General features: G+C 44.6%; 1 protein-coding gene across 5 annotated transcripts in view; it reads right to left on the bottom strand.

Annotated features, from left to right (window-relative positions):
• GRIPAP1 (GRIP1 associated protein 1) overlaps positions 1 to 19,094 on the bottom strand; it is a 253,480-nt gene that overhangs the window by 165,746 nt on the left and 68,640 nt on the right. For all 5 annotated transcript variants that reach the window (XR_003941032.1, XM_030194003.1, XM_030194004.1 and 2 more), the window contains 2 exons: positions 14,924 to 14,959; positions 2,147 to 2,178 (listed from right to left, as the gene is read on the bottom strand). Coding sequence is in view for 4 of the 5 variants with exons in the window: in XM_030194003.1 (XP_030049863.1) it covers positions 2,147 to 2,178; positions 14,924 to 14,959 (68 nt within the window). In the remaining variant the exon portion in view is untranslated. The remainder of the gene's footprint in view (positions 1 to 2,146; positions 2,179 to 14,923; positions 14,960 to 19,094) is intronic.

Below are 19,094 nucleotides of genomic sequence, written 5' to 3'. Positions count from 1 at the left end.
CCCCAAGCCTGTTGGAAGCTGAAGAAGGCATGGCCCGGCAGTGGGCTTTGGGGTTCCCTCCCAAATTTCTGCCCTGGACTCCAGCCAAGTCTAACCACTGCTCTGGCAGGTACACATTTCAAATCTGACATATTGTAATCACAAAACAGAAGATACATTTTTTTCTACCTCTAGTTGTCTGGTCATTTTATTTTTCAAATCATGTTAGTCCCAGGCTCTGGTTTCTATTTCCCTCTATCTTCTCTTAACTCACTTGCCAGGGTCTCCTGCCCATTTGACAATTCTTCTTCCTCCAAGCTCACCATCCATTTTCCATCTGTATGTACCTATCTTTCTTCATGTTCAGCATCTCTCTTCTCTATGTGCCCTATACTTCCCCATCCAGCATAGCCTGTGTGTCCATTATCACCACTCTATGTCTCTATCCTCGACCCCTGTGTCCAGCATCACTCCTGTGTGTCCCTATGCCCCCCAAGTCCAGCATCTCCATTCTGTGTTCTATTCTCCCCCTTGTCTAGCATCTTCCCTTCTATGTCCATATACACCTCCCATGTCTGACATTGCTCTTCTGTGTCCAAATACTATCCTCATGCAGCATCTTCCCTTTGTGTCCTTGTCCCTATGCTCCCTTCCATGCCCATCATCTCCCCTGTTTCTGTATACCACCCTGGTCCAGCATCTCTCCTCTCTTCCTCCCCCACACCAATGTCTCTCTCCCTTCTCTCCCCTTAGCCCCCACGGAACTCCAGCACCTCTCTCCCTTCCGACTCCAGCACACCCGCATGGAACTCCAGCACCTCCTCCCCTTCGGCTCCAGCCTCCCCCCCCCCCCCCCCCCATGGGACTCCAGCACCTCTCCCCCTTCCCTTTGGCTCCAGCGCCTCTCTCCCTTCCCCGACTCCAGTCCCTCCCCAATGGGACTCCAGCAGCTCTCTCTCTGCCCTGAATGTCTGGAACTGAAAAAACACTCACCAAGATAACAGTTTTGGGGGGTTTCCCCCCCTTTTTCACCTGGCTATTCTGGTCAACTCAGGGGGAGGCACTCAAGGAACCCCTCCCAAGAAGATCAGGGGAAGGAGGCCAAAGCACAGACATGTTATGAGTGGCATGAGACCAGAATAGCTGAGATACCTACTACTAGTTTCCCTTCCACACCCCCCCCCCCCCCAAAAAAAAAAAAAAAAAAAAAAAAAAAGAGAAAAAATGGTCCTGGCAATCCTGTGCCTTTTTCATCTCTCCTTTTTTTTTTTTTTTTTTTTTTTAAGTGGGGCCACCCAGTGCACCCAAATCAAAGCAGGGCTGCACACTAACTCACCTACCTCTGCTGGTAGACCATGGGAGACTGAGAAATACTGGATGTTTCAGGGCTGCACAAGACATTATACAGTGACAGTCAGTGGTTCTCAGTCTCCCTCGGCTGGTAGGAATGCATATACCCACTTGTCAGGAATGGTCTGGAGAAATGCTGAGTAAATATCCTTACAGCCCACCTAAGTATTATCCAGATAATGCTGGGGCAATCCACTGAGTTATTCTGTTAGCAGCAACATTCAGTCCACTAATTGGATAATTATCTGGATAAAGTCAGGACAATAGAAAGGCTGTTCTAACTTAATCCAGTTAGTTATTTGGATAGTGTGCTTCAATATCACCAGCAATGACTGCCTTATCAGATATTTAGAACGGTCACTATATGGATACTGGCACTGAATAGCTTTTCTTTTTTTTTTTTTTTTAGCTGCATCAGTTGGCATTTAAAAAAAGAAATAGTAAAAAGAAATGCCGACTGCTATGCTCATACCTATATACTATATTACTACCAGATCTGTGCTGGCTACTAGCCAATCAGTGTACCATGAACAAAGACCAGAATATTTTGGAGAAACCAAAGAGCTAAGAGTATTTCTTTCATTCACTGAAAAGGCACAGGAGAAGGTTCTGCCACCCAGTGAACCAAGTGTTGTTACTGAGAGCTCCAGATGTATTTCATATTGTGCCTGTACCAAGTATAGAGCTACAGAGAGGCTTCCTGAACACAAAGGGACAACACCCAAAGGGACATCTCTCTAGCAAAGCATTAGAACTGGAAATCTGCAAGAGGCTTGCCCTTTCCACATGGACCTATAACAGAGCCTTATCTCTTTACCTCTCCTGCTTCTTCTTCAACTTTTCTGAAGTCTGTGAGAAAAACAAAACAAAACAGTAAGCAGACCTGTCCATCTACAGCAAAAATCTGGGGTACTACAGCTTGTGTCAGAGATCAAGACTGCTGTGCAAATCACCAGACATTTGCTAGGCGTCCCAGTACATGTGGGGAAGGGAAAGTAGTTTACATTGCTGCATCACTTTTCAAGCATATCTTTTCCCATAGAGTACCGGTGCCACTTAGTGGTCATAGTGTGTGTACTAAGTAGGTCCTGCCACTCCAGGATACATAAAATCCTTTATTTAAGCAGTTAAATATAAATAGAGAAGGTCTACTATATTTGGGTTAACATTCAGTTAAGGGAACAAGATAGACAGTGTGTCAGCTCTAGGAAACCCTCCATTCACAGCTCTGGTTATTTACGTGATGCCAGAATCAAGCCATCATTGTTTTACTGTAAAGAATCACTCAACTTATGACACTACAAAAACGCTATTCTTCAGAGACCTGACAAGTGCTATGAACAAATGAAAGACGACATTGCTATTTGTTCTTCAGCTACGTATATGCAGAGAGACAGGTACCCCAAGAAACTCTGAAAACCTTAGAGTAGCTATATATGAAGCAACTATGCTCCCAGAGAGAAGGCTTGAAAATAGTAAGTTAGTTCCCAGTGCCTGGCTGTCATTACTGATACTATTCTATTCCCGCTTTTCTATCCCGCTTATTTCCCTCAGAGAATCAAAGCAGGTTACAGAAGATAATCTACAATAGGTTTCATATTCACTCAACTAACCTTGATGAGCTCAGTTCAAACCAGAAAGACACTTTCTAGAATCCAGCTTTCTGCATATAGCACTGAAACTAAAACTTATATCTGCAAAGACAAGACTGACCTTATCTAGATTTTTTCTCACAAGCTTTTTGCCATTTGCTTTTCCAAACTTCTCTGTACACCAGGCCTTTGTCTGGAGCACTCTTATGGTATTATCTCTAAGCATAATGACAAACACTCACTTCCTTTGTGCTCTAACACCTTCAAATGTACTAGAAGCTGTGTATCTAAGTTCAGTGTACGACTCACTGATCTGACCACCAACCCTGATCCATGGGGCTGCTACCATGGCTAAGGACTAAAGGCCCAATGCACAAAAGCAGCCGTAAAACAAGGCTGTCTCGGTAAAATTTAGTGACTCATAAATAGCGAGTGATTCACAAAGGGGATCGCATGCAAATGAACTGCACAGATCCCCCTTTGTGAATTGCTCACTGATTGCATATCCGAGCTGGCAAATGAATTTGACAGCTCTGATGCACCGTACACCACCCCCACGGCCTCACACTTTTTAAAAATTTTCCCTGGTGGTCCAGTGGACCCGACCCCCTCTTCCCCGTGGCCCTCTCCGTGTCCCCCTCCCCTGAATCTTACCCCCCAGTGGCACAATGAACCAGACCCCTTCCCCCATGCATGCATGCACATTCCTCCCAGTCCCAACCCCACCTGCACCCCTCCCTGTATATTTACAAGGTGGAGGCAGGAGGGCAGGAGCAACAATTCCTCCCTCCTACCCACCCGGAACAAAATGGCGGCGCCCAGGCCCTGCCCAGTGAATTCTGGGATGCATCAGGTGGGGCTAAACACCATTTAAGGAGTTTTTTTCCTTATATGTTGCTTAGCCCTGCCCAGTACATCCCAGAATACACTGGGCAGGGCCTGGGTGCCGCCATATTGTTCCAGGTGGGCCTGAGGGAGGTAGGAGCTGTTGCTCCTGCTCTCCTGCCTCCACCTTGTAAAGGTACAGGGAGGGGTGCAGAAGGGGTCCGGTTCAATGGACCACCAGGGATAATTAAAAAAAAAAAAAAAAGATTCAGGGGCCTGCGGGGGTCAGGGTGCACTGGACCCCCAGGGATTAAAAAAAAAAAAAAAAGGATTCGGGGAGGACTGCAAGGGGGTGGGGGGGGGGGGGGGTCAGAGAAAGCGAAGATACTTACCTGTAGCAGGTATTCTCCGAAGACAGCAGGCTGATTCTCACATGTGGGTCAACATCCGCGGTGGCCCAGGAAACAGCAAATTGTTCCAAGCAAAATTAAAACGTTTTGCCAGAGTCTTCTGGCGTGCGAACAGCGTGCATCGCTCATGCGCGGATGACTTCCCACCCGTCGCACGAGTGTGCCTCTTCAGTTTAATCAAAAAAGCATAGAAACAAACTAACAACTCTAAAGGGGAGGTGGGCGGGTTTCTGAGAACAATCAGCCTGCTGTCCTTGGAGAATACCTGCTACAGGTAAGTATCTTCGCTTTCTCTGAGGACAAGCAGGCTGCTTGTTCTCACATGTGGGGTATCCCTAGCATCCAGGCTCACTCAAAATAACAAACATTGGTCAATTGGGCCTCGCAACGACGAGGACATAACAGAGATTGACCTGAAACCATAAAAAACTGAGAGTGCAGCCTGGAACAGAACAAAAATGGGTCTAGGGGGGTGGAGCTGGATTCTAAACCCCAAACACATTCTGTAGCACTGACTGCCCAAACCAACTGTCGCGTCAGGTATCCTTCCTGCTGAAGGCAGTAGCGAGATGTGAATGTATGGACTGATGACCACGTTGCAGTCTTGCACATCTCTTCAATGGAGGCTGACAATATTAGAGCCATGGCTGCGTCAGTGGCTCACTTAGTGAGCCGTGACATGGCCCTCCAAAGTCAGACCAGCTTGGGCATAAGTGAAGGAAATGCAATCTGCTAGCCAATTGGAGATTATGCGTTTTCCGATGGCGACTCCCCTCCTATTGGGATCGAAAGAAACAAACAACTGGGCGGACCGTCTGAAGGGCTTCGTCCACTCCACATAAAAAGCCAATGTTCTCTTGCAGTCCAAGGTATGCAAACTGCTTTCGCCAAGGCGGGTATGAGGACGGGGAAAAAATGTTGGCAAGACAATTGACTGGTTCAGATGGAACTCCGACCCACCTTCACCAGGAACTTAGGGTGCGCGCGGAGGACTGCTCTGTTGTGATGAAACTTGATATAAGGTGCTTGCACTACCAAGGCCTGAAGCTCACTGACCCTACGAGCTGAAGTAACAGCCACCAAGAAAATGACCTTCCAGATCAAGTACTTCAGATGGCAGGAATTCAGTGGCTCAAAAGGAGCTTTCATCAGCAGGGTGAGGACGACGTTCAGATCCCATGACACTGGTGGAGGTTTGACCGGGGGCTTTGACAAAAGCAAACCTCTCATAAAGTGAACTAAAGGCTGTCCAGAGATAGGCTTACCTTCTATACGATGATAAGCACTAATTGCACTAAGATGAACCCTTACGTAGTTGGTCTTGAGACCAGACTCTGATAAGCGTAGGAGGTATGCAAGCAGGGTCTGTGTAGAACAAGAAAGAGGATATAGGGCCTTGCTGTCATACCAGACAGCAAACCTCCTCCATTTGAAAGAGTAACACCTCTTCGTGGAATCTTTCCTGGAAGCAAGCAAGACTCAGGAGACACCCTCTGAAAGACCCAAAGAGGCAAACTCTAAGCTCTCAACATCCAGGCCGTGAGAGCCAGAGACTGGGATATAGAAGCAACCCTTCGTTCTGGGTGATGAGGGTCGGAAAACACTCCAATCTCCACAGTTCTTTGGAGGACAACTCCAGAAGAAGAGGGAACCAAATCTGACGCAGCCAGAAGGGAGCAATCAGAATCATAGTTCTGCAGTCTTGTTTGAGTTTCAGCAAAGTCTTCCCTACTAGAGGTATGGGAGGATACGCATACAGGAGGCCTGTTCCCCAATGAAGGAGAAAGGCATCTGACACTAGTCTGCCGTGGGCCTGAAGCCTGGAACAGAACTGAAGGACCTTGTGATTGGATTGAGTGTCAAAAAGATCCACCGAGGGAGTGCCCCACGCTCGGAAGATCTTGCGGGCTACGCCCACGTTCAGCAACCACTCGTGAGGTTGCATTATCCTGCTCAATCTGTCGGTCAGACTGTTGTTTACGGCTGCCAGATATGTGGCTTGGAGAAACATTCTATTACACTCTGTACTCACTGTTATTCAATAATTTTACATTCTCTTCATATTTCTTAATTTTAGTGCTTTAATATAGAAAAACATAAATTAACACCCTCATCACATAAATATATATAACCCCATTATTACTAACGTTGTGGAAACTTCTTATTCCAATAGTAAACACATATGTCCTGTTACTCCCATGATCATATATAACACATTAAAACATTAATGCAATACTTCTCAGCGTTCATTATTGGATAACGAGGAGAGTAAGTTCTTGCCCCGGACAGGGAGTAAATCCCGGTGGGTTCCCCCGGGAGTTCCCGACGCCTCAATTTTGGCCTTTCAAAAATTGGTGCTAAATGAATTAGAACGTATGGAAACAATTAAGATGCCTCATAGAAATAATTTTACTCTGGATCAACAACGCTGTGTCCAACAGTTAGCGAATAATGATCAAATAGTAATAGTACGGGCTGACAAAGGGGGTTCCACGGTGGTTTTAGATAAACAGAAATATATAGAAGAAGGCTTACGTCAATTAAAGCAGGGGGAGTTTTATATCTGTTTGAATCATGACCCTACGGAACATTTAAAGGATTTGATAACTAATTATGTGGGGAGGGGGGTGATGGATGGTATCTTTTCAGTGCAGGAACAAAGGTTCCTTTACCACCCCAACCCAAAAATTCCCTACATATATTTCGTTCCGAAGGTTCACAAATCCACAGTGGACCCCCCTGGTCGCCCTATAGTATGCACTAGGGATTCAGTATTGGAGCCTCTTTCTAAACTAGTGGATGGGTTTCTCCAACCATGGGTTAGCAAAGCGGATTCATATGTTAGGGACTCCACTGACTTTATACGCACTTTGGATGCAATTAAAGATCAAGGTCTGGTGGATGAGTCCACCCTATTGGTAGGTTTGGATGTAGTAGCCCTATATACTAATTTACCTCAGGAAGGCGTTAGGGAAGTAGCATGGTCTGTTCTGGAACGGTGTGACATCCCTAAAGAAAAGAAACTGGCTCTTCACCAACTTCTAGTATGGGTTATTAAGTTTAATTATTTTCAATTTGAAAAGCAGTACTACCTTCAAAAAAGAGGAATAGCCATGGGGGCTTCAGTTGCCCCCTCATTGGCTTGCCTCTACATGACAAAATTTGAAGAGAAATATGTCTATTCGTCGCCGTGGCACACTAATACAGTGCTATGGCGACGTTATATAGACGATGTTATATTGTTGTGGAGGGGATCCGAGGAGGATTTGGCAAGATTTATAAGAGAATTAAACGAGGCTGATCCCTGTGTTAAATTTACAGCTCGAATCTCTAGGGAGACATTGGAATTTTTAGACATCAAAATTAATAAAATGGATTTTAACAACTTAACCACTTCGATTTATAGGAAGGGCACTGACAGGAACACCCTGTTACATTACTCGAGTTTTCATCATATAGCTTTAAAGAGGGGGGTCCCTGTGGGTCAGTACTTAAGATTGCGTAGATTATGTTCCTCTTTGGAGGAATTCAAAATTCAGGCATATTATATGACGGAGAGATTTCTCCAACGCGATTATCCCCTATCAGTATTAAAACGGGCGTACAAACGAGCCCGATATGCTCAAAGAGACTGGTTGTTTATCTCCAAAAGAAAGAAGGCGCCGAAACCTATAGCATGTATTTTACCTTTTTCTCAAAGGGCACCGATGATTGGCCATATAATTCATAAATTTTGGCATGTGTTGAGCATTCACCCAGTCTTTAAGGAACATCCGAAAATGGCATACAGCCGTAAATCTAATTTGGGAGAACTTTTAAAACGCCCCAGGACAACGAAATATGGGGGGCACCACTCCTCTTGCGGTAATTGTGTATATTGTCAATATGCTTTGGCTATGAATAGAATAAAAATTCCAGGCTCGCAAAAATATTATTATCTTCACTCTACTACGAATTGCAATAGTGAGCAGGTTGTTTATTGTATAATATGTCCATGCAGTAAATACTATATAGGTCATACTAAGAGGAAGCTGAAAATTAGACTAGCCGAACACATTAGTAACATTAGAAATTTGAGGAGTGATGCCCCCCTGGTTGCCCATTGGGACGAAAATAAACACGCAATAGAGGATATTAGATGTATAGCATTGGTACAGATTCCTGCATTGGATCGGGGTGGGAATGTAAGTGAAATTTTATTTAATATAGAACAACGTTTTATTTTTCAATGGAGAACAGTAACACCTCTAGGGTTAAACCTGGAGGTGGAATGGATCTGAGTCGTAGACGTAAGAGAGAGGTGTGGCTAGACAACAGAGTATATATATCCGGTCTTGCTAGTCATTGAGATATAAGTGTCGTCACATCCTGCCAGCCTGGATTTGGAAATCGGACCGAGGGGTAAGTTGCCGAAGAAATTCTTATGATAAAGAGATAAATGAAAAGTAGATCAAAGATGTATATTTATATATATATAAAAAAATTGGATTTGTAAAGACAAGTTGGAGTGATAGAGGAAGTGTGTATATATGTTTTATGTAGGATGATGGGTGCGGTTCTCCTGAAGAAGCTACGTGCGAAATGCGGTCTCGCATAGAGAACCGAGGGAATTGAAAGAATTGACTGGGAGGATATGTTGTTTTGGAAGGAGCCATAACAGCTTACGGTTGCTGGGACTTCTTATTACCAATGATGAGAAGATGGAAGATTACGTCTAAAGGTTTTTTGATGGCGTTACATTAACTGTTGCTACTTTTGTGAACAATACGCTCAACGGGTTTGAAACTGATTCATCATAACATTCAAGGAGACGACTGACTAAGGGAAGGTCTTTGAAACAGTAAAAGACAATAATGAACGCTGAGAAGTATTGCATTAATGTTTTAATGTGTTATATATGATCATGGGAGTAACAGGACATATGTGTTTACTATTGGAATAAGAAGTTTCCACAACGTTAGTAATAATGGGGTTATATATATTTATGTGATGAGGGTGTTAATTTATGTTTTTCTATATTAAAGCACTAAAATTAAGAAATATGAAGAGAATGTAAAATTATTGAATAACAGTGAGTACAGAGTGTAATAGATTGTTAAAAAACGTACTTTGTTCTAAACATAACAGGTTCCCTATTTGGTATTGCTTGGAGAAACATGCCATGATGGCATGCCCAAAACCACATCTGGATGGCTTTCCGACACAGAGGGCGAGATCCGGTGCCCCCCTGCTTGTTAGTGTAATACATAGCAACTTGGTTGTCTGTCTGAATCAAAATGATTTGGTTGGACAGCCGATCTTTGAAAGCCTTTAGAGCGGTCCAGATCGTTCACAATTCCAGGAGATTAATCTGAAGACCTTTTTCCTGAAAGGAACAGACTCCCTGAGTGTGAAGCCCATCTACATGAGCTCCCCACCCCAGGAGGGATGCATCCGTCGTCAGCACTTTTTGTGGCTGAGGAATTTGGAATGGACGTCCCAAGGTCAAATTGAATCGAATTGTCCACCACTGAAGGGAATTCCGAAAGTCGGTGGACAGCTGGATCATATCCTCTAGATACCCCGCAGCTTGACACCACTGGGAAGCTAGGGTCCACTGAGCTGATCTCATATGTAGACGTGTCATGGGATTTACATGAACTGTGGAGGCCATGAGCCCCAGAAGTCTCAACATCTGTCAAGCCATGATCTGTTGAGATGCTCGAACACTGAACACAAGAGACAGGAGGTTGTCTGCCCTTGCCTCGGGAAGATACGCTTGAGATGCTCGAGATGTCTGTGTTCAACAGAGCTCAAATGAATTCCAACTTTTGAACTGGGGTGAGATGGGACTTGGAGTAACTGATCACGAATCCCAGAGTAACAGGAGTAAGAAAATAAGGGTATTGATTTAAAGAAAATTGCAAAGATGTTTAATAGCCTAATGACCCAGAAAAGTCCAAGCAGGCTTCTTAATTCCTTCCAACAAAGGATCTTCCACCTGTACACTAACCACCAGGGGCCATCTTTGCACATTTTTAGAACCAAGAGTACCTGGATAATCAAGGAGGGCAGCAAATCTCAACAGAAAATCCAAACTAAAATTGTGTTTTCTCCTGGTGGCACCTCCTCTTCCAACCACTTCAACTAGCTTCCCACAACTTCTGTGAAGCCAACTCCACCAGATTGTCCCCCACAAACAAACACTCTAGCCTTCTTGGCACCCAATGGGCCACCCACAGTGGAACAGGGCACATCAGGATGTCCTGACTACTCTTCTACTACCAATCCTGTCCTTGGGCAAAATGCCCTGTGCATGAGAAGCACAATCTCTGGGCTAAAGGCTTGAGCCGCCTCGGATCTGGCTGCTCTGTCAGCAGTTTCAGACCCCTCTAAACTCAGTACAGGAGGCTATGTCTGAAATGGCTCGTCATTCACAGCAGTCAAGATAGTGGCGATTCCCGCCAAAATCAGGCAGCAGGCTGCCATGGGTGAGGACCTGTTAGCCAGTCTGCAGCTCAACTCCCCAGCATATAGTCCCTTGCTACAACTCACACCAGCTGCAGGAGCTACATTGACCATGAAAGCCATGAAGACACTCTTGTTGACAAACAAATGGTATTGCCCAGTCATCCAAGCTAAGTGCCAGTGCCACAAAATGTACAGCACTGGTTTACCAGTGCAGCTATGCTCCTGTTGCTGGGCAACTAGCTGGACCCCTCATGATTCCAACTGTGTGGTGTATAGCTCTGGGAGCAAAAACAGAGAGGGTCCAAACGTACACAGAGCAAAGCAATACACAAAAAAAAAAAACAAAAAAAAAAAACAAAAGGGCCCCAGAACTGGAAACAATGATGCAATCTTTAATGGACTGGACCCGACATGGGTTGTGTTTCGGCGTACAACAGCGCCTACCTCAGGGATCTACCAGAAATAAAACAAACAAAATAAAATATAAAAAATGAACATACATAGTCTGCATATTACTTAATATATAGATTAATATTCATATACAATGTCAATGGTAACAGCCATGCACATAGACATTGTGATAACAACAACAATACATTATGGTATCTAATAGGCATTGTATGAGAACAGTGGGTGATTTAGTGTGAAGGAACTTTGTGTGTGTGTGTAGTGGACTATTGAATAATATGTGCTAGCGTGCTAACAGATGAATAGACAAAAAAAATCTTCATTCGTTGTGAATATACATGCATATATGTGAGAGTGATGTGAACTGGAACAAAAAATATATGTAAACAAAATACACACATTTCTTAACAGTGTCAATCTCCTTAGGTGTATAAAAGGAAATCGGAGTGTCCTTATGCGCAAAAAAAAATGCATTGCTCTTAAAACCATGTGATGGATGAGAAGATTACTCGATAAAAGTTAGGTCAGTGTTCCAAGTAGGGCGCCCAAACAATTGGAGCGGGACTTCCATAATAGACAACTTTCTGAGGCTGGATTAATGTTTGCTATCTGTGCCTGTAAGTGCACTACAGTATTACAGACTCTCGAAAATAAACTCTCAGAAATAAAACATCTTAGTGAAACTTATAATATAATAGATCTGAAAAAAACTAAAAACACATGCTCCAGTCATGGATAAAGGAGTCAAAACTATCCCTCGTAGAGAGCACTGAAAACGTATGGCTGTCGGATCTGCATGAGTGAGCAAATACTGGAGCTCAAGATTTCAATATCGCCAAGATGACACCAGGATTACCTTTACAAGAGCCTTATGGTTGCTCTAAACTACGCTGATTGAAAAAAAGTACATTATTGCCCCACCCCTCCAAGTTGCTTCATGTTAGGAACAACAAACTGCATTTACAAAGGGAATCTCAGTTGCAGGTTTCCAAACAATAATCAAATTTAAATGTCGCACCATGTTGTTCACAGTGTACAAGGCAATGTGTCAACCAGTGAGGAGCTAAAAAGACTACAATCTAAAGTACTCACTTGCCGATTATCAAGCAGAATACATTGGTGCTTTCAATTGCTTAACTCGTAGTTCAAAAGAACTGCCAAACAGTGCATGCAGGTTGCCCGACTTATTATACTGAACCTAGATTCTGACATCAGTCTAATCTAAATAAACTGAATAAATATCAAATAGATCTGCTTTACCAAGAAACGTGCTTGTAGTGTACAAGTCTATGGATTGTATGGCAACAAAATCAACCTCTGGAGAACTGACATTGTATATGTATTTTAATCTATATATTAAGCAATATGCAAACTATGTATGTTCATTTTTTATATTTTATTTTGTATGTTTTATTTCTGGTAGACCCGAGGCAGGCTGTTGTGCGCTGAAACACGGCCCGTGTCGGGTCCAGTCCATTAAAGATGACATCATTGTTTCCAGTTCTGGGGGCCCTTTTGTGTATAGCTCTGGACATCTTACTACACCATCTCCACTGCCAGGCTAGAAACACCCTCAGTTGGTGTATGCCACAAAATCTAATATAATAAAACGCACCCTCAACGTTCTGAGGACAACATTCTGTGAAGCCATGAAGCCATCTGACGTCACTCCCAGGCTGAAGGGTTCGTGGATTCGTGGTGTGAAGCCTTCAAGCCAGCCAGCCGTCTCTGCCCCGCCCTCGCGTCAAACGTCATGACGTCGAGGGCGGAAAAAAAAAAAAAAAAAATCTGGCAGCGAAGCGTCAGGGAAGGAGGCGGCACTCCCGACGTCTAGCCTTCCCTTCGCTGTGTTCCGCCTTCTTCTGACGTCAAGGATGACGTCAAAAGAAGGCGGAACACAGCGAAGGGAAAGCTAGACGTCGGGAGCACCGCCTCCTTCCCTGATGCTTCGCTGCCGGAACCGCCACGGAGGTAAATTTAAAAAGAAGAAAAAAAACCAAAAAGGGATGTTGGGGGGAGAGAAGAGGGTGGCCAGTAAAGAAGAACAATGGGAGCGGGAGGGCAGGGGAGAAACGACAGCATGGATGCGAAGGAGAGGGGGGGCATGGATGCGAAGGGGGGGGGGAAGAGGGCGGGCCAGGCTGGGACATGGGAGAGAGAGGAGCATGGATGCGAGGGGGGGTCATGGAAGGGAGAGAGGGGACTTGCTGGAAAAGGATGAATGGAGGCGGCAGGGGACAGAGGAGCATGGATGGCCATGGATTGGGAGGGCAGGGCTCAGGGAGAGAGGGGAATTGCTGGAAAGGGATGAATGGAGGGGGCAGGGGACAGAGGAGCATGGATGGGCATGGATTGGGAGGGCAGGACTCAGGGAGAGAGGGGAACTGCTGGATAGGGATGAATGGAGGGGACAGATGGGCATGGATGGATATGGATTGCAGGGCAGGCCTCAGGGAGAGAGGGGAATTGCTGGATAGGGATGAATGGAGGGGGCAGGGGATAGAGGAGCATGGATGGGCATGGATTGGGAGGGCAGGGCTCAGGGAGAGAGGGGAATTGCTGGATAGGGATGAATGGAGGGGACAGATGGGCATGGATGGATATGGATTGCAGGACAGGCCTCAGGGAGAGAGGGGAATTGCTGGATAGGGATGAATGGAGGGGCATGGATTGGAAGGGCAGGACTCAGGGAGAGGGGAATTGCTGGATAAGGATGAATGGAGGGGACAGATGGGCATGGATGGATATGGATTGCAGGGCAGGGCTCAGGGAGAGAGGGGAATTGCTGGATAGGGATGAATGGAGGGGGCAGGTGACAGAGGAACATGGATGGGCATGGATTGGGAGGGCAGGGCTCAGGGAGAGAGGGGAATTGCTGGAAAGGGATGAATGGAGGGGGCAGGGGACAGAGGAGCATGGATGGGCATGGATTGGGAGGGCAGGGCTCAGGGAGAGAGGGGAATTGCTGGATAGGGATGAATGGAGGGGACAGGTGACAGAGGAGCGTGGATGGGCATGGATTGGGAGGGCAGGGCTCAGGGAGAGAGGGGAACTGCTGGAAAAGGATTAATGGAGGGGGCAGGGCTCACACTCTCTCTCATATACAATGTCTTTCTGACTCTCACTCTCACACACTCTGTCTCACACTGTATCACATTCACTCTCTATGTGCCACACAGTCAGTCACACACTCGCTTGGTCTCATACACTCACTCTCACAGAGAATCTGTGTCTCACACACACTCTCTCTCTCGCCCACACACACACTCTCTCTCACACTGTGTCTCACATACACACTTGCACACACTCATTGTCACACACACTCTCTCTCACAAACACACTCACACCCAGACTCACTCTCTCTCTCTCACACACTCACACTTTCACTCTGACTCTCAAACAGTCACTCTCACATACACTCTCCCAAACATACACACTCCGAGGAAAACCTTGCTAGCGCCCGTTTCATTTGTGTCAGAAACGGGCCTTTTTTACTAGTAAATAAATAAATGTTCCCGGTTTTAGGCTGTCCAACTGCACAGATGTCATAGCCCATCTGCTGAAGACTGAGAAATCCTGAAAAAAGGACAGTCTGCGCAGAATACCTACTGGGTGATGTCATTATTTCAATAGTTCTCAGTCTCCATCTGTTGGTAGGAGAAGGTTAACCCATGTATCTGAACTGATACAGAAGGAAAATAAGGAATTAATTACTTTTTTTTATTAGTGTGTGCAAACCTTAGCTATATTTTTCAAAACAAATTACAGAAAAATCAGAACACCTCTGCACTGTCATTGCCAGACAAGCCTAGGTTCCTGAAAGATTTGCAGAACTTTATAACCTGTAGGAGGTTTTGCAGAGGTATCGCCTAGATAACCATACAGAGGCATTCCTGTTTCCCCACTTACCTTGCTCAGCTCTTCCTGAAGGCCTTGCTTCACACGCTGGAAAAAAAAAAAAAAAAAAGAAAATCTCTATTAATGAAAGCCAATAAAAAAGAAAAATAGCTATTTTTTGTTAGGATCTCATAAGGTTTTTTTGATTTCGCTCACACCTTTTTCAGTTGTAGCTAAAGGTGAGTTATATCCAGGTACAGTAAGGCATTTTCTTGGCCTTGGAAGGCTTACAATTTAAGATTATACCCGAGACAATGGAAGGTTAAGTGATTTGCCCAAGATCACAAGGAGGCACAGAGGGATGTGAACTGGGGTTCCCTAGTTCTCAGCCCATGGCTCTAACCATTAGGCTACTCCTGTACATGATTCATTTAAGTAACATTTCTTCTAGGATTGTAAGAGAAAGCTGGTTGATAAACAGTTAATAGTGTGAGGAGGCAGGAAACTACAAGGTCCAGAATGCACTGCAGCAGGAAGGGAAGCAGAGTCAGGGGAAGGACTCTAGGCAGGGGAGTGAAGCCAGGAGTTGATTGGGAAATTGAACCAGGTGTGAGAGGTTTTCGGGCGGCTTTATTAAGACAATGGTGGAAAGCTGGAAGGGGGAGATGGAAGCACTGGGGAAGCTCTCTGCTGAAAAGGTGACAGTTGCACTACCCTCTGAGAAGGAAAAATAAATGCTTTTGTTTGGCTGTTGAAACTGTGAAAGTCTGAGGAACTGCTTTAAGTCTGAAAAGGGTTTAATTAGAAGACACTGAGTAAATGCCTTTTGTTATGTTTGAGTTGAAGAAGAAATGTTTGAGTTAAAGGAGGAATAAGCCATGAAGATTATGTTAAATGGCAACTAATTTTGGTTATAAGAAACCTGGTGTTGATGAACATTTGTGAAAGAGAGGAGGAGGCAGAGAACTCCCCTGTGTTTGAGGCAGAGTCCTGGTGAATTACAGAGAAGTGTAGAGCCCAGCAGTGACTGTGTGTGAAGGAAGCTAAGCAGGGTCAGCCCTGGCCAGGTCCTGGAAGGGTGACCAGCTTACAATAGCTATGATGAGGGAAGTCTGTTATTTTTTATTTTTTTTACATTTGTACCCCGCGCTTTCCCACTCATGGCAGGCTCAATGCGGCAGGCAATGGAGGGTTAAGTGACTTGCCCAGAGTCACAAGGAGCTGCCTGTGCCAGGAATCGAACTCAGTTCCTCAGGACCAAAGTCCACCACCCTAACCACTAAGCCACTCCTCTGCATGTTGGGTTTTTTATAGGTACCCTGTAATAATTAGCAAGTGCTGCAAACAATAAAGGTCAAAAAAATTTTAATCACTTACCAGTTTGCAACAGTGCCAATCGCATATTTATTTATTTTTTAATTGATAGCAGAAAGTGCTTAACGGGAATTCTCCATGGACAGCAAGGTAAGTTAGCCAAACACTGATGCTATCATCCAAAAGTGCCAAGTCCACAGAATTGCCCTCCAAGAATCCACAAAAGCTCAGAAAGATTTTCTGAGCATATATGGATATTCTCACCCTTGTATCCTCTGCCTATCCCTTCAATCTGTAACAGAGCTATAGACAGCTTCAGTCAGGGGCGTGGCCAGACACCCAATTTGGGTGGGCCTGGGCCCAAGATGGGTGGGAAGAACTCTGTCTTGTCCCACAAATGATTTGCTTTCGCCCTCTCTCGCCTGCATACATATGGTCTCTGAAACATCCCCACCCCCAGCATATCTTTTAGCAGATTTTCACCGGCAGTGAGCAGCATCTAATACACACTGCTCATGTTGGCCCCACAGCATGTATCAATTGCTGCAGGTGAAAATCTGCTATTTACAAGATATGCAGGAGAGACAGTTGGGAGTTTTTGGCTGGTGGGGCTTGCAAATTCCTGCCAGCCACATCACAGGTGTGCTGCTACTGGGTGGGCCTGGGCCCATCCTTGACTATGCCACTGGCTTCAGTTGAAGAAATGAAGGGCAGGAGAGTTTCTTGGGCTGGCCGGTCCTGCTGTCCATAGACAACCCGTTAAAGGTAAGCAACTCCATTTTTTCCTAAGGATAAGCAGGATTTGTCAGCTGCACGACTACGATCCCTAAGCTGAATGCAGCAGGGGTATACTGAATTCTGGACATATTTCCAGCCATTTGATATACCACAAATTGATCCTTTACAGGCAAGCTAAGTGGTTTAAAACACACAAAAATCTGTCCTGTGGGTGGGGGAAGGCGAGGGGAGGAGGTATGGAGGGAGAGAGTGAAAACAGCTTAAATGACAGTGGGAAAAGATTTTGAGAATAAAAGGGCTTTTAAAAAGGACCTTGAATGAGGGAAGAGGTAAAGAAGCCCTGAGAGAGGAGGGAAGATCATTCCATAGTCTGGGCCCTAGGTAACTGAATGCCATATCGCAGGAAAGTGTAAGAAACTGGGATTAATTGAGCAAGCACATACTGGACAAACTAGTGCCACTTAAAATGAAAACTAAAAGTAAAACTAGAAGTAAAAAGCAAACACATCCTTAGTTTAATACCAAGTTATTAGAACTGAAAAAACTCTGCAGAAAATTGGAAAGAAAGCAGTCCAAAAACAAATCAGACATGAATAAAATAATGTGGAGAAAAGTTTTAGAAAATTATAAACATAATAAAAAGAGATAAAGCAGAATAATATAGCACATATGTGGGACTAGAACAGATTAAAACTAAAAAAAACTATATGAACTCAGGAATAGTTACCCCAAGCTTTACTATCAAATGAAACACCTCCAACAGCAGATAAGCTCACACAATATATCGAGTAAAAAATAATAGAAATAAGAACAGATCTTGTTAAAACACAACTATCACTAGCAGACTTCATACATGACTGCAAAATTAACACTAAACTTATCAAGGCAGGTAGAATATGGTCCACCTTTAAATTACCTACAACAAGCACAGTAAAATCATTAACAAAATATGCACAAGCAAACTGTTTTATTAGATAGCTGCCCTAACTATATAATGAAAAACCCGCCAGATTGCTTTGTTGAATGCTTTACTGAACATATAATACACATGTTTTCGAATGGTCACTTCCCTTCTGACAAGGGTGATATTATAATTCCTAAAAACGTCAATGCTAAGATTAGCGAAGTCTCAAATTTTAGACCAGTGGCTTCAATTCCATTATTGACCAAAACTATTGGAGAAATTAGACCTTACCTGCTAATTTGCTTTCCTTTAGTCCCTCTGGACCGGGCCAGAAATGACTGATGGGTCGTGCGTGCCTTCCAGCAGGTGGAGACTGAGAATTCTAAGATCAGTGAGAGCCAATAAAAGCCCTTGCCTTGCATAGAAAGATCCAGTATCTCGTAACAAAGCAGGAAAAGAAACTTTCATTCTGTGCACCCGTGAACCTGAGCAGCCAACCTTTAAGCTTGTAGCTCTTGCAATGTGTCTTTCAACGAAAGAACACCCAAATAAAATTATAAACTGCTCGACGGTACAGATAACCGTACACGAGCCATAAGGAAAATGATTTGTTCCTTTCTTTATACTCATTTATTTATATTTTGTATAGCACCAAAAAGAACAAGAAGCGTAAATGGACAACGCAGCTCTCAGAAACCAAACTTTCACAGAACCAACAAAACAGAACAAAACAAAATAAACCTGGGCGTGATCTGGGTCAGTCTGGAGGGACTAAAGGAAAGCAAATTAGCAGGTAAGGTCTAATTTCTCCTTCCTTAGCATCCCTCCAGACCGGCCCAGCAAATGACTGATGGGAAGTAACAAAGCAGTACATTCAAGGGCGGGACCCCAGCAAACCCGCTGTGAGCACATTTGCCCCAAACACCACATCCTGACGACTCTGTATATCCAATCTATAACGCTTGGAAAAGGAATGCAAAGAAGACCAAGTTACCACCCTGCAAATCTCCAAAGGCGGAACCAAACACCTCTCAGCCCAAGAAGCCACCTGACCTCTAGTAGAATGAGCTTTCACCCCCTGGGGAATCGGTTTGCCTGCCAGGAGGTAGGCAGACACGATCATCTCTTTAAGCCATCTGGACAACGGAGGCTTAGACACTGTTAAACCTTTCCGAGGCCCTCCAATGAGGACAAACGGTCTGTCTGCCTAAAATCCGCTGTAACTTTCAGATAAAATTTAAGAGCCCGCTTAATATCCAGACACTTAAGACGACGTTGCTCCTCTGA

This window comes from Microcaecilia unicolor, chromosome 2 (genome assembly GCF_901765095.1).
Source record: "Microcaecilia unicolor chromosome 2, aMicUni1.1, whole genome shotgun sequence".
Lineage (NCBI taxonomy): Eukaryota > Metazoa > Chordata > Amphibia > Gymnophiona > Siphonopidae > Microcaecilia > Microcaecilia unicolor.
This window is presented reverse-complemented; position numbering and strand designations above follow the sequence as displayed.